Source organism: Brienomyrus brachyistius, chromosome 6 (assembly GCF_023856365.1).
Source record: "Brienomyrus brachyistius isolate T26 chromosome 6, BBRACH_0.4, whole genome shotgun sequence".
NCBI classification, from domain to species: domain Eukaryota; kingdom Metazoa; phylum Chordata; class Actinopteri; order Osteoglossiformes; family Mormyridae; genus Brienomyrus; species Brienomyrus brachyistius.
The window spans coordinates 6,716,182-6,730,250 of record NC_064538.1 but is presented as its reverse complement, the minus strand read 5'-3'; the positions used below and the strand labels follow the sequence as shown (position 1 = coordinate 6,730,250).

General features: G+C 51.6%; 1 protein-coding gene across 1 annotated transcript in view; it reads left to right on the top strand.

Moving 5' to 3' along the window:
- The window catches only part of col7a1 (collagen, type VII, alpha 1), a 66,454-nt gene that overhangs the window by 19,862 nt on the left and 32,523 nt on the right, over nucleotides 1-14,069 (top strand). The window contains exons 13-50 of the mRNA XM_049018478.1: nucleotides 446-562; nucleotides 643-789; nucleotides 944-1,069; nucleotides 1,397-1,543; nucleotides 2,041-2,163; nucleotides 2,262-2,528; nucleotides 2,707-2,850; nucleotides 2,942-3,073; nucleotides 3,231-3,377; nucleotides 3,920-4,045; nucleotides 4,473-4,616; nucleotides 4,731-4,868; nucleotides 5,034-5,183; nucleotides 5,402-5,538; nucleotides 5,647-5,773; nucleotides 5,869-6,012; nucleotides 6,486-6,664; nucleotides 6,756-6,788; nucleotides 6,974-7,000; nucleotides 7,111-7,155; nucleotides 7,427-7,528; nucleotides 7,633-7,704; nucleotides 7,795-7,830; nucleotides 8,073-8,126; nucleotides 8,206-8,277; nucleotides 8,362-8,475; nucleotides 9,724-9,768; nucleotides 9,875-9,928; nucleotides 10,126-10,197; nucleotides 10,300-10,359; nucleotides 10,511-10,546; nucleotides 10,648-10,692; nucleotides 11,067-11,102; nucleotides 11,962-12,006; nucleotides 12,716-12,751; nucleotides 13,270-13,305; nucleotides 13,418-13,450; nucleotides 13,816-13,887. Of these exons, the coding sequence (XP_048874435.1) occupies nucleotides 446-562; nucleotides 643-789; nucleotides 944-1,069; nucleotides 1,397-1,543; nucleotides 2,041-2,163; nucleotides 2,262-2,528; nucleotides 2,707-2,850; nucleotides 2,942-3,073; nucleotides 3,231-3,377; nucleotides 3,920-4,045; nucleotides 4,473-4,616; nucleotides 4,731-4,868; nucleotides 5,034-5,183; nucleotides 5,402-5,538; nucleotides 5,647-5,773; nucleotides 5,869-6,012; nucleotides 6,486-6,664; nucleotides 6,756-6,788; nucleotides 6,974-7,000; nucleotides 7,111-7,155; nucleotides 7,427-7,528; nucleotides 7,633-7,704; nucleotides 7,795-7,830; nucleotides 8,073-8,126; nucleotides 8,206-8,277; nucleotides 8,362-8,475; nucleotides 9,724-9,768; nucleotides 9,875-9,928; nucleotides 10,126-10,197; nucleotides 10,300-10,359; nucleotides 10,511-10,546; nucleotides 10,648-10,692; nucleotides 11,067-11,102; nucleotides 11,962-12,006; nucleotides 12,716-12,751; nucleotides 13,270-13,305; nucleotides 13,418-13,450; nucleotides 13,816-13,887 (3,620 nt within the window). The remainder of the gene's footprint in view (nucleotides 1-445; nucleotides 563-642; nucleotides 790-943; nucleotides 1,070-1,396; nucleotides 1,544-2,040; nucleotides 2,164-2,261; nucleotides 2,529-2,706; nucleotides 2,851-2,941; nucleotides 3,074-3,230; nucleotides 3,378-3,919; nucleotides 4,046-4,472; nucleotides 4,617-4,730; nucleotides 4,869-5,033; nucleotides 5,184-5,401; nucleotides 5,539-5,646; nucleotides 5,774-5,868; nucleotides 6,013-6,485; nucleotides 6,665-6,755; nucleotides 6,789-6,973; nucleotides 7,001-7,110; nucleotides 7,156-7,426; nucleotides 7,529-7,632; nucleotides 7,705-7,794; nucleotides 7,831-8,072; nucleotides 8,127-8,205; nucleotides 8,278-8,361; nucleotides 8,476-9,723; nucleotides 9,769-9,874; nucleotides 9,929-10,125; nucleotides 10,198-10,299; nucleotides 10,360-10,510; nucleotides 10,547-10,647; nucleotides 10,693-11,066; nucleotides 11,103-11,961; nucleotides 12,007-12,715; nucleotides 12,752-13,269; nucleotides 13,306-13,417; nucleotides 13,451-13,815; nucleotides 13,888-14,069) is intronic.

Here is a 14,069-nt window from a genome sequence, read left to right as displayed (position 1 = left end):
CAGAGTGAATTTCTGGTCAGGAAGCTGTCTGAATGGTTGGCTTAAGAGGTTTATGTGTGGATGGAAACCTATATTCTCTTTCTTAATAGGATAGAATTCTTTATTGAAATTGAGCAGGTAGCAAGTACAATGAAATTTTAGTCTTCACATGTTCCGTCTTGCTCTACAATGAGACACGCACACATGTACAGGTTAGGGAGAAGCTTGAGAAGAGGCAAAGGTTAGCCATTTATGCAGCGGCCCTGGAACAATTGGGATTAAAGGCTTTGATTAAGGGCCCAGCAGTGAAATGATTACTATGGCTACGGGATTTGAACCTGCAACCTTCTGGACGTGTGCGCAGATTCCTAACCAGCGAGGCAGAGAGCTGTTTAACACGGTACGGTTTAAAACTATAAGGCAAATCATGCGCTGAACTTTAAATGACGTGTTTAATTTCTTCCAGAGACACCAGAACAGCAGGTTCTGAGAGCCACCGCCACTGGGCCAAGTTCTATCCTCCTGACCTGGAAACTTATTCGCTCTGCCCAAGGATACCGCCTGGAATGGAGAGAAACGGATGGTGAGACTCTTACCCTCATGCTTTTCCTTTTTGGCCTATTCTTGTGGTTCATTCCCTGCTGTTTTCTTTGCTATCAACAGGGGGCAGAGTACAGAGCCGGTCTTTCCCCAGGGGCACCACCAGCCATGACCTGACGGGACTGCAGCCGCGTACTGAGTACCTGATCACTCTCTACACGCTGTACGAGGGTCGTGAGGAAGCTACACCTGTGTCCACTTTCCCTAAAGGTGCGTTGGAAATTTGTGGAGTCAGTTGTGAAGGACTGCCTTAATGGTTCAGGTAATCCCCATGGAGAGGGCGGAGTTTATACAGGAAGTATCATTCAGTGGCCAATGACTGCCTATGTGTATGTTGCTTCTGTAATCCAGTCTGTGTTTGCAGGTGATCCATCTGTGGGCCGCGTGTCCAACCTGCGTGTGATTGAGACTCGGGGCAGCACCGTCCGACTGGGCTGGACAGGAGTCACTGGGGCCACCCAGTATCGTATTGTGATTCATAACACTAAAAGTGAGATCCTCAGGAAGGACCTTAGACAGCTATCCAAACATCCAGACCATAATTTGTCCACTCATAACCTTATAGCTTCCTTAAGCACACATTCACTTGGCATTTCTGTATAATCGTAAGAACAATTTGATGGATAAGACGAATAAGTTATTTTGCCTTTATGTTCTAATCTCTGACCCAAGCCATGCGGTCAGTAGCTGGCACAAGCTGCACATGAATCTACACAGAGCCCTGACAGGCGCTGGGAGCTCAAGCTGATGATTCTGTTATCTGTTGGTTGCCAGTTGTTAAAATCACTTAAATGACAGCTAGTCTCTGCCGACACAGCTGGAACTGAGGAATCCCGAGACGTACCTGGCAACCAGACCACCCTTGATCTGCACAATGTGCTTGATGGCGTGTCTTACGACGTCCAGGTGACAGCGGTGGTTGGTGACACTGAGGGGGAGCCAGTGTCCTTCACCATAAAAGCAGGTGCGAGTCTATCTCTGTATTACAGCATGCGTCCCTAAAGGCAGCTGCCAGGCTGGGGTAGTCTTGGGTATTTCAAGGTGGTTTGCTTTGTGTGTGTATTTGTGTGTGTGCCTGTTTGATCTCTGTGCCGATGCACTAGTACACTTGGGACAGTTGTGTTCAAACTAGCCCACAATAGGCTTAGAATGGAGGGTTAGGGTTAGACATGGAAGGAGGGACAGAACAGCCAGAATTCCACTAGTCATTAGCTGTAAAGTTAATGAAAGTCTTTGGTAGAACTGGGCTTTTGCTGATGAATTGGTATGTTTTAAGTGCTGCAGGTATGACACGCAGGGTGTCTCTTGCTTTTGTTTGGTGTATCCTGGGATGAGCTCTATGTTCACTGTGACTATGCCAGATGAACAGTCATGGATGGATGGATGGATGGATGGATGGGCGGATGGACACTGCCCTATCTTTCTTCATTATTTCGAATGCTAACTTTTCTTTGTGGGCAGAGCAAGTCTTGGGACAAGTGACCAACCTGCGGGTGACTAACGTCAATAGCCGAAGAATCAGGATTGCCTGGACGGGGGTTGCTGGAGCAACAGGATACAGGGTAACATGGAAACCAGGCAATGGTACGTTGTTAGGCTTAAGAGTTCCCCAAGAGAGGTTTGAGTTTCCAGATCCAAGGTAACATTATGTGACCCACCTGCTTTGTGAATAATTGAACCAGCGCTAGAGCAGTCAAGGGTGTTGGGACCCGACTCCAGCACCTTCACTGTGGAGGGGCTGCAGCCGGATGAGGAGTTGGCTGTGAGCGTCGTCCCCATCTCCGGGCAGCGGACAGGGGTAGCTGCTTCAGTCTCAACCAAGACCAACCCTGTCTCCGGCACCATCACAGGGCTACGAGAGCTGGCCAGCTATGCTAACAGGATCCTTCTGGCCTGGAACCCGGTGTCCAGGGCCACTGGTTACAAGATCACTTGGTTCCGTGATGATGGTACGCATGCCGCTTACAGTACCGGCAGTCTCTGTTGATGCTCAAGAGTAGATGGTGACTGTTTGTTTGGTGTTTTAAAGACGACGTGCAGTTTTCTTGATTTTTGTGAGCAGCTGTAGCTAATCCATGCTCTTCTCATTCTTCTGTCTTTTTGGTCTTTCACCTGCCATGTGGACAGGCACGGAGTCCTCACACGTGGTGGGAAATGATGTCACTTCCTTCACGATTGAAGGGCTCCAAGAAAACACTGCTTACCGAGTGTCTGTGTCTGCCCTGGTTGGCTCCAGGGAGTTGGCCAGCTCAACTTTGAATGTGAAAACCGGTACGGTCCCAGCAGTGCTGCCCAAGCTCACGCCTGCCCGGACCTACTGACAGCAGGCTCACTTGCTGTTGGTCTGTCTTATTTCTTTCAGACTCGGCCAAGGTTTTAGTGGGAACAGTGACTAATTTACGGGTGCAGGAGCCCCATGGGGAGGTTGTGAGAGTGTCATGGGTTGGCGTCCAAGGTGCGACTGCATACAGGGTGATTTGGAGACGCACTGACGGTAAGTGGCCGGCTATGGTCCATTTGATGGTAAAGTACAGTAGCTCATGACTGCATTCAGGTATCTTCCTGTAAACTTGGTGCCTATCCAGACTGTGTGGTTCGAATGGACCGTTTTGACTGGATGTCGTTGTTTTGTGTCATCTGTCCTCCCCCAGGAGGTGCAGTGCAGAGTCATATGGTGGGGGGTCATGTCACAGAGGTGGATCTGGATAAACTGGACCGAGGAGCACAGTACGAAGTGCAGGTGGTGGCACTGGTCCAGAATCGAGAGGGCTCACCGGTCAGCATCCGGGTGACCACCCGTGAGTTCCCCTCTCAGTATATGTAGACAACCATCTGCCCATCGGTCAATTGAGTACAAGCATAGAGTACAGAACCAGGTTACAGAATTAGAATTCACATTACAGGGTACTGTATTAGATTGGCGAGTATAGTCTCAACATTCAGAGTGCAGTATCAAAGTACGGAGTGTGGTATTGAAGTATAGTTTTAGAGTAAAAAGTACCCAGCAATTAAAAAAGTACCAGTCAGAGTATATATTGTGATATTGGAATATAGTGTCAGAGTATACAGTGTGGTATTGCAGTACAGTATCAGAGTAGAAAATGCAGTATCAGAGTATTAATTGTGATAACTGGAGTACAGTATAAGAGTACTGTAGAATTGAAGTACAGTATCAGTGTAAGGAACTAGGAGATTCGTGTTTTGCCACAAGGTTACATGTGTTTTGATGAGATTTCTCTCTTCTCTTCTCTTCTCTTCTCTTCTCTTCTCTTCTCTTCTCTTCTCTTCTCTTCTCTTCTCACTCTCTCTCTCTTACTCTGTGACTGTGTTCCCCACACAGCGGCAGAGCCTGATTACAGGGTCACAGGGTTCCAGGTGCTGCCGTCCAGCCCAGGGACGCTACGATTGTCTTGGAGATCGCTGGCTGCTGCCTCGGGGTATCGCATCTACTGGAGGTCCTCACAAGGTGAGTGCACACACGCGCACACACACACACACACACACACACACACGCACACACACACACACACACACACGCACACACACACACACACACACACACATAAACACACAGGCTTGTACCTGGTGGGGACTCTCCATTCAATTATATGGGGAAAACTCTAATCACAACATGACACTTTAACCCATATGGAAAGTTAGTGATGCTTTTTCAATGCATTTCTCAGTGCATCCATACACCGGGTTGGGGCCATTGTGGAATGCATTGACCAATTCCAGTCCAAATCAGGAAATGGAACTGGAGTTGGGATAGGGAGAAGAGCTACGGGGAATTGAATTCGAATTTCAGGGAGACTTAAATTCCAACTCCAGTTCCATTTCCTGATTTGGACTAGAATTGATCAATCAGATGCATGTTATTTCTGCTCCTGCAGACGAGGAGGAGTCCAGCCTCCTGGTTGGGGGGGAGACGACGTCATACATCCTACAGCTGCAGGCGGGAAGGCAGTACAACGTGCGGCTGGCTGCCATCGTCCAGGGCCGGGAGGGTCGGCCTTCCGTGGTGACGGCCCACACAGGTGCCCCCCAGCCCGCCAGCTGGTCTCCCTGTCGTACTCACCCTGATGCTGCTTGTTTCCACTTGCAGATCTCTGCTGATTGGTACTTATTCCCTTTTTATGTGTCACAAACAGCCGCCACGGAAACCGTCACCCCCCAGCGCCCCCAGACGCTGCTGCGAGTGACCGACGTCACCCAGGACTCTGTCCGGCTGAACTGGGTACTGGTGGCTGGTGCCACGGAGTATATCCTGCACTGGACAGAGGATCGAGGTGAGTCAGGTACCCCCCCCCCCCTCCGGAAGACAGCCCCAGTGCCCGGGGTCCTGCAGTCGCTGTTTCCGTCTTTCCTGTCTGTTCCACTCATACAGAGTCTTATCTAACTTACAAAACCAATTTCTACTCTGTGTTGGTCTGCCTACCCCTCTCCCTCCCCAGATCTAGGGGACCGGCAGTCAGTCCGACTCCCGGGCTCATCCACATCGTACCGGGTCACCGGGCTACGTCTGGGCCACCAGTACCGCTTCGCCATCCAGCCCGTGTTTGGGAGCGATTTAGGTCCTGAGGACTCCGTCGAGGACCACACATGTGAGGAATGCCTCTTCTTCTGTACCTTTTCTGCTCTCTCTCCTCCACCTGCCAATTTATCTTCTCTCCTCTCTTCTCTTTTTATAATCACAACGTAAGGAAGCATAGATTTGCCTGGTAGATCCAACCGGACACCTTTTTTGTCCATCTTTCTGCTCATTAGCTTGTTTTGTTCTTCCTCTGTTTTCTCTCATTATCCCTATGTTTCACTCTGTTAGTCTGCGTGGACGGCCACCTGGACATAGTGTTCCTGGTTCCCGCCTCTCGCACCCGGGCTAGCCTCGCGCCACCAGTGTTGTCCCTGATGCGCGGAGTGGTGAGATCGCTGCCCTCCATCGGGCCTCACGGCTCCCAGGTGAATCTCTCCACCCGCACCCCAACACTGATGTCAGAGCAGAGGGTGCTGCGTCGTTCCTGCAAGGAGATTGTGTCTGACTGGCGGAGTTCCCCTTGTACCCTCTAGGTGGGGCTGGTGAGGTACAGTTCCCGCCCCAAGGTGGGCTTCCTCCTCAGCCACCATAACAGTAACGAGACCTTGCTGCGGGAGATCTCATCCACGCTGTTCAACGAGGAGCCGGGAAACGCCATCGGTACGGTCGACCCTGGCCTGCACCTTCCATGGCGATGCACCCTTCCGGCTGCCGGCCCAGACGTTTCACTTGATGGTCTCTGTCTCCCTCTGCAGGTCTGGCAGTGAACTTTGCCAGAGATTACCTCCTCTCCTCCGCCTCTGGCCGCAGGCCCGACTTTCCTGCCGTTCTGGTTCTCATCGCGGACGGCAAATCCTCCGATGACATCGTCGGCCCCCTGAATGCAGCGCGTGCCGCAGGTCCGTCGGTAACAAGCGAACGAGGCCCAGCTCTGTTCCTCAAACCCGCAGCCATATCTCACATGATGGTATCACTCCCACTAGCAGTCCGGATCTGAGTGCTCTTCGCAACTGCTAACAGTGTAGCAACACATAATGGGTCACATTTGACAGCTGTCTTCATATTCCAAACTCTGTGTGACGCAGCTGTTATTTAGCACCCAGGGAGCAGCATATGTGGGGCTGTCTTGTTTATGGTACCGTAGTGGTATCTTGCTAGTTAGGGATTCGAACCAGCAACCTTTCAATCACAAGTGTGCATCCCCAACCATTAGCCCTCCACGGGGAACAGCACAGATTCCACACTCACACAAAATGGAGGCTGGATTTAAACCCCCAATGATGAAGCAGGACCCAGTATGCCCTTTTCCTGGTGTATTTCCCCAGTTGTTATCCAGCTGAGCTCCACCCCCCCGTTTGTCTTGCCCCCCCAGGGGTGACAGTGCTGCGGGTGGCCGTGGGTCCCAATGCCATGGAGGACTTGAGGCAGGTGGCGACTGACGGCAGTGCCCGGGATGTCCTGTACGCACAGGACGCCGGTCAGTTGCTCCACCTGCACACGGACCTGGCCGACCTGCTGTGTGGGTTTACCCAGGACCAAGGGGGCAGGCAGGTGAGGCTGGCAGTCCGGGGATGGGGAGCAGCGGGCCCGTCACAGCGTGGTTCCGGCACCCAGGGCCTTCATGTGTGTGTGTGTTTCGCAGGTTCCGGACCGCTGCACCCTGCAGTGTCCTCGGGTGAGTGCTGGCAGCAGAGCCTTCCTTTCTCCCATCCCATCATTTACGGTGCTTAATGTCTCCTTTGCCATGTGGATGCTGCCTGCTGTTCCTCTGAGATGTTCTTACCCATTTTGTGGTTCTTGTCTCTAACTACCCGGCTGTCACTTTGCTGCCTCTCACCTCCTTGACTCCCCTCAACTTAGGGCGAGAAAGGCGAGCGGGGGGAGAAGGTGAGCGTGCTTTGTACTAGTAGACACATTTCCACGGTGGATGCAGGCCGATTAGATGCAGCTGCCATCTGTCGAATGTGCTGTTAGCTTGCTTTTCTTGATCTTGCCAGGGGGAGAGAGGCAGGGATGGTGGCGATGGCCGCAAGGGGGAGCCGGTGAGTATTCATTCAGACAGAGGTGGAAAGTTCAGGTCCAGGAAGTAAAAATCCAGACCAAGATTTTGTTTCAGCCAACTCTGGAACTGTGACTCTTTATACTCAGAAGGCTGGTTGATGCAAAATCTTGGTCTGGATTTTTACTTTCTGGACCTGAAATGAGCCATCAGCTCTCTGATTCACAAGCCTCGTTGTCTTGGATCAGTTTTCTCAGCCTGGATTTCTTCTCCATGACCAAAATCTCACTTCTCCCATGCCCCCTCCCCCCCAGGGTCGTGATGGACTCCCGGGGAGGAATGGGTCCCCCGGGCCTGAGGGCCGCCCTGGATTGCCAGGTCGCAGCGAGGCGATTCCTGGAGAGAAGGGCGAGAGGGTAAGTGTGGTGCTCCAAGAGCGTCACTAGTGCGGGGCTGCATGCTTGGGGAACGTGGTCAGTTTTGTGACTCTGAGTCACCTCTTGTGTCTCTCCCTCCCCAGGGGTTTCCGGGGTTGGATGGCAGCCCCGGTCTGCCCGGCCGGCCTGGGAGTCTGGGTCCCCCCGGTGTTCAAGTGAGTCTGTGGCCTGCTGGCCCCCCTTCTCTGATGTTCTTGAATCTGAGAGTTTGCCACACCTACAGCGGTCTGCTCTGCGTTTGACAGGGAGTGCCGGGTGTGCCTGGTATCCGGGGCGATCCCGTAAGTAGCCGCTGTCATCGCTTTCCGATAGTGCTTCCTGGTTATTCCTCATGCCGTTTCTGAGCAGAGCTCCACTGAATTCTGGGTTTTGCCTGTGTATTGGCAGTACTGGGCTGCCCAGTGTCTGTGGGCTCCACGGCATGGAGTTAGCGTAGCGTGACTGTTTAGCGTAGCGTGACTGTGCACCCAAGGTGCTGACCACGTGCCTGTGTCACTGTGTCACTGCCATCTCCATGTGACAGGGCGAGCCGGGCTCGGCAGGGATACTCGGCCCGAAGGGGGAGAAAGGCGAGCGGGTGAGTGATGGCGTGATGCCCGTGTGCGGTGCACCACTGTGGTTCTGTAGAGTGTGACGCCGGGCCGCTGCTGTTTCAGGGTGACCCCGGAGGTGCCGTCGGAGGTGGCCTACCGGGCCGGAAAGGAGAACCAGGCCTTCCTGGGATACAGGTGAGAGGCCGCCTATCTCCGACAAGCGTGATATCACTGCACAGGTTATCCCATGGCCCCGCGTGATGTGGTGCTGTCCTAAAGGGGCTGTCCGGACGTCCAGGAATCGATGGGAGCAAAGGCAGTACAGGGTCCCCGGGGCTTCCAGGACAGGATGGTCTTCCAGGGAGGCCCGGTTCCCCTGGGCTCTCCATCAAGGTGAGATGCTGTGATAGGAACCAACTAAGCTACTGAACTCGATGCTGCTTCTGTTGGTGCTGCTCTGCTCCATCTGGATCTATGTGACTCTCTCTAGCTGTGTTGGTGCTGATCTGCTCCCTCTGGATCTATATGAATCTCTCTAGCTGTGTTAATGCTGATCTGCTCCCTCTGGATCTGTGTGACTCTCTCTAGCTGTGTTGGTGCTGATCTGCTCCCTCTGGATCTATGTGAATCTCTCTAGCTGTGTTAATGCTGATCTGCTCCCTCTGGATCTATGTGACTCTCTCTAGCTGTGTTGGTGCTGATCTGCTCCCTCTGGATCTGTGTGACTCTCTCTAGCTGTGTTGGTGCTGATCTGCTCCCTCTGGATCTATGTGAATGTGTTGCTGCTTGGGAGTGTGCAGTGATGTGTTGATCTTCTCTCACTGTGGGAGAACAGGGGGTCATGTACTAATATAGACAGATGATTCAGTAGCTGTTTGACCTCCCTGTCTCTGTCAGCTTCCCCGTCATCCTGCTCCTCATTTTTTTCTCATCTGCCCTGTAATCTGTCTGCTTGGCCCCTAAAACCGTCTGGGGGAAAGGCAGCCCTGCTGTTCAGACCATCTTCAGCTGGGTGTGGGAGATTGGCGGTAACAGATAAAATTAGCAATGAAGTGTTTATGATGTGTATGTGTCCTGGTAAGGGTCAGTAGTGGCTTGTTCAGAACAGGAATGCCCCCTATAGGTGGGTGGAGGTTTGGCTGGCCTGGGGAGTGCGCTGTGGTATTCCGAATATGGGAGGGGGGTGGAATGTCACAGGGCAGGAAAGCAGTTTCATCAGCAGGGGGCACTGTGGGCACCATCCATCCATCCATCCATTTTCCAAACCGCTTATCCTACTGGGTCGCGGGGGGTCCGGAGCCTATCCTGGAAGCAATGGGCACGAGGCAGGGAACAACCCAGGATGGGGGGCCAGCCCATTGCAGGACACACTCACACACCATTCACTCACACACCTACAGGCAATTTAGCAAGTCCAATTAGCCTCAGCATGTTTTTGACTGTGGGGGGAAACCGGAGTACTTGGAGGAAACCCCACGACGACATGGGGAGAACATGCAAACTCCACACACATGTGACCCAGGCGGAGACTCGAACCCGGGTCCCAGAGGTGTGAGGTGACAGTGCTAACCACTGCACCACCATGCCGTGTGGGCACCATATAAGTCTGATTTTATTAAATATGAATTCTGCCCTCTTCAGGGAGAGAAGGGCAGCGCAGGCGAGAAGGGCAGCGCAGGCGAGAAGGTATGTGCCATATGTCATGCTCTCTTCTGGTACTGAACTGTAGGGGGTGCTCAGCAGCTGCCATGCAGCTCTCTGTGCTCCTTGACTTCCTCTTTATCTCCCTCAGGGATCCCCGGGGCTGGGCAGCGGTGTGGCAGAGAAAGGAGAGAAAGGGTCGCACGTGAGTCCCAGGTCCCGTCACTGAGGGCACATCCAGTATAGACTCCTTCAGCCACTGACCCTCGTCAGATTCAGAGTGGTGCCCTCTGTGGGACGAGTCTCTGCCTGCCATACTGGCTGACGTGTATTTCTATAGGAATGTTCTTTGTGGATATCAGTGGGCAGGATGGTTGTTCAGCTTTCTTTGTTTGTGCCCAGGGTCCTCCAGGAGCACAGGGGCCCCAGGGATCTCGGGGTTTACAAGGATCCTCGGGACCTAAAGGAGATCGGGTATGTCAAAGCTCCAAGGATTAAATCTCGGTGTCTGGGTTTGTGTGTGAGTCAGATGCGAGTGCATGCATCTGGTCCATGACAGCAATGTGTGTCTTTTAGGGGGAGGTTGGTGAGAGCCTTCCGGGACCTCCAGGGAAGGCTGGAGAGCCAGGAGACCGGGTAAGATGTTTTAACTGGTTATTAGCACAAAGATACGCTGCGTAGAAGCTGTGGGAGGTTTCTGAAGGCCTTTATCGGGGCTGTGATTGGTCAGTTTGACGATATGCCAATAATGTGTTTGGTTGTAGTGATGGTGCTGTATCTGTTTCAGGGGCCCCGGGGGCCACCAGGGGAGATAGGGAGCAAGGTAAGCATCATGTGATGCAGATTCTGTACATGCAACAATAAACGACTGAGCAGATGAGACACGGCCCTGACTCTGACATACTGCTCCCTCTCTCTGTTCAGGGTGACAGGGGACAGGCAGGTGAGCCTGGGCCACAGGGCACCAGGGTGAGTATGCTGCTCATCTGGACTCCTCTGCTTTGTGTCAGACATTATATTGATTAGTTGCTCCGGTAATATACACGTGTTTGAATGAGAAGTACAATTCTTTGGAGTGGGAGGTGTCTAGGTGGGCCTTTGTGGGGATGTGTGTGGGCCTGTGATGGGAAGTTCACTGGTTACAATCCCGTTAGTGGCAGAGTGATGTCATTAGGCCCTTGAGCAACACCCTGAACCCCAGTTACTTCAAACCTGACTCTGCTCTCAGACCCTCACTAATATGTTGCTTTAGACTGAAGTGTCTGCTACATGTCGACCACTGCAGAGTAGACACTGTCGGTGAATAGCATAGCATACCTCTGCTAATGGCGACACTTTTGCAGGGTGAAAGAGGACCGTCTGGCCCCGTAGGGGAGAAGGTAGGAACTGCTCTTAAATGCTGAGTGTGAAACACTCTGCTTCACTGGCTGAGATGTTATTCAGAGCACATGGTCCTCAGCTGTGAAATATCAACATGTGCCTGCCTGACCGTTTACAGTAAGACCTTGATCTATAAGTGGATCATCAATAGGCTACTTTAATGGCCTAGAGACGAACAAAAAACTGTAACGCTGTCCCAAAAAGGCCATATGTGTTAAAGGTGCAGTTACTACTTTCAAATTGTGCATTGTGTGTTTCTGTATGTGTGTCTGTCTGCCTTTCTGACTATCTACCTGTCTGTCTGTTTGGCTGCCTGTCTGTGTGCCTGGCTGCCTGTCTGCCTACCTGTGTAACTGTTTGTCGGCCTGTCTGTCTGCCTGCATGTCTGCCTTCATATCTACCTGCCTGCCTGTCTGTATGTCTACCTTTCGGTCTATCTGCTTGTCTGTCTGCCTGTCTATCTGTCTGCCTGTCTATCTGCTTGCCTGTTTGTCTGTCTGTTTCTGCCTGTTTGTCTGTCTGCTTATTTGTCTGTGTCTTCCTGTCTGCCTGCCTGCCTGCCTGTCTGTCTGTCTGCCTGCCTGCCTCCCTGTCTGTCTGTCTGTCTGTCTGCCTGCATGTCTGCCTGCATATCTACCTGCCTGCCTGTCTGTATGTCTGCCTTTTGGTCTATCTGCTTGTCTGTCTGCCTGTCTATCTGTCTGCCTGTCTGTCTGCTTGCCTGTTTGTCTGTCTGTGTCTTCCTGTCTGTCTGTCTGCCTGCCTGCCTGTCTGTCTGCCTGCCTGCCTGTCCACCTGTCTGTCTGCCTGCCTGCCTCCCTGTCTGTCTGTCTGCCTGTCTGTCTGGTTATTTTTTAGGGGGAGACAGGCAAACCAGGTGCAGCCGGAGCTCCAGGTCTCAGGGTGAGCAAGATTCACTATCAGGGGAATATAAATCGACATTTCTGCTCTGACACATATATAGAGAAACTGAGGAACAATGCTTTATGGCAGTTCACTGTCAAGTCTTGCTCTTTTGAAACCTATATTAAAGTCATTTTTTAAGTGACTGAGCAGCTCATCACTCACACACAGCGCAGAGATTTAATGTCCCAGGAGCAGTTAACCCAGAAGCAAGAGAAAATGACTGCATAAAGAGTAGGAAACGTGTCTTTAAGATGTCTTTATACTAGTAAATCTACTATATGAGGAAAATAAAGTGTCATATATTTTTTAAAGACAAATTTTCAGAATTCACTCAGTCAACAGAATACGTTTTCAAGATGATTTCGGTGGACTTATGTATTTGGGTTTAATTTTATGAATGTTCTTTGCTGGACTACATGACGACTGGCTGAGTTGTAACAAACATATGAAGAAGCCTAGCTTTTCTGCAAAAACACTGAGTGAATTTTGTCTCAAAAACAACGAGTGAATTTTGGATTTTTTTTTTCATTGAATAATAAAATATTGACATTCGGTTAGCTAAACAGCAGTGGTCCCTTGCTTTTAAACATGTTTGGTTGGGAACCCACAGTCAGGCTAATGCAGGGTTCGAAGATGGCTGCACCCGGCCGGGTTCCTCCTCTCAGCCTCTCAGGGTGACCGGCGTTCTGCTTCTCTTCACATCCAGGGCTTGCCGGGAACCAACGGGTTACCGGGGGAGAAGGTGAGAGAGACGAGCATCACTCCTCCTGTTGGAAACTGCAAGTGTCTGTGGTTTGAGTGCCGGAGTTCAGCTGGTACATTAATGCCACAGCGTGAAAAGGAATGCCAACGGGATGCCAACGGGAGGGCCCAAGAGCCCAATAGGGGGCGCTGGTCTCCCTGTGGTGATTGGGCAGGTCTCAGGCTAGCCACAAGTATGGCGTGTACTACGCTGCACATCCATGATTTGGGATCTTGATCTTTAAGCCTGTAAGACTTGATATTGCTCTGTTTTACAGACCTGGTTGAGGTGCTCCTGACTGCATAAATCCAATAAAAGAGAGGTTATGTCACCTTTTAGCAAGGTGCTTTACAGATTATTTTTAATAAGCATCCAACTGAATGGAGATTCATGCACAACGGTGTTAGTTAAGTTTTCCTGAATGCGCTGGACAGCTGGGCAAATGAATAGCGGTAAAGCCTGTTAATCTGCTTTGTTTGACCCGTATTCTTGTGCCTCTCATTCTGTTTTTCTGCCAGGGAAGTGAGGGCGCACAGGGGGAGCCCGGAAAAGGCGTGAGTATCTCATCCTGACAGCGCTTGCCAAGTTAATCGATGAACATTTACACGCTTCAGTGCTGCTGGAGGCATCGGCCAATAAGCTGAGCAAATGTTTCTGTCCTCCCAGCTTCCAGGATCTCCAGGCAGCAAAGGTGATCGGGTACGTGATCTGCTAGCCCGGCCGTGGCCTGTCAGCCAGCAGGATGTACGGCAGTGAGGCCCGGGTTAATGTCCCTGGCGCTGAGGAGCTGGGGGCTTGAGCCCTCAGAGGATTTGTCAGATGTGATTCAGCAGCACATGGGAGGAGGAGTGAACAAGAAGATTATGGAGTCTTTGTGTGGCAGCTTCCTTTACAGGCTGTATTACTACCTAGTATCCAGCATAAGGAAGAGACAAGTCTATGTGCATCAACACAGATCCTGTTTGAAATGCCCAATTGTTATGGGGCAGCGTGGAGCTGCATTTGGAGGTACAGGATAGTTCTTAAGCCATCTAAACATCTGACCTTCCCTTCTCCCATCTCAGGGTGACCGGGGGTTACCAGGCCCAGAGGGACCCAAAGCGTCAAAGGGTGACAGCGGGGACAAAGGGGAAAAAGTGAGTTGGTATCCAGGGCTGTAAGGGAACATCGTCAATATGTGGTACAATGCCGTGAACTCGCCCAGGTACTGTAGTAATAGGACAGTAATGTCTGTATAGTATAGTAGTGTACATGTAGGACAGTAGTAGGATGGTAATGAAAGCATAGGATAGTTGGATGGTAAAGTACAACCCCAATT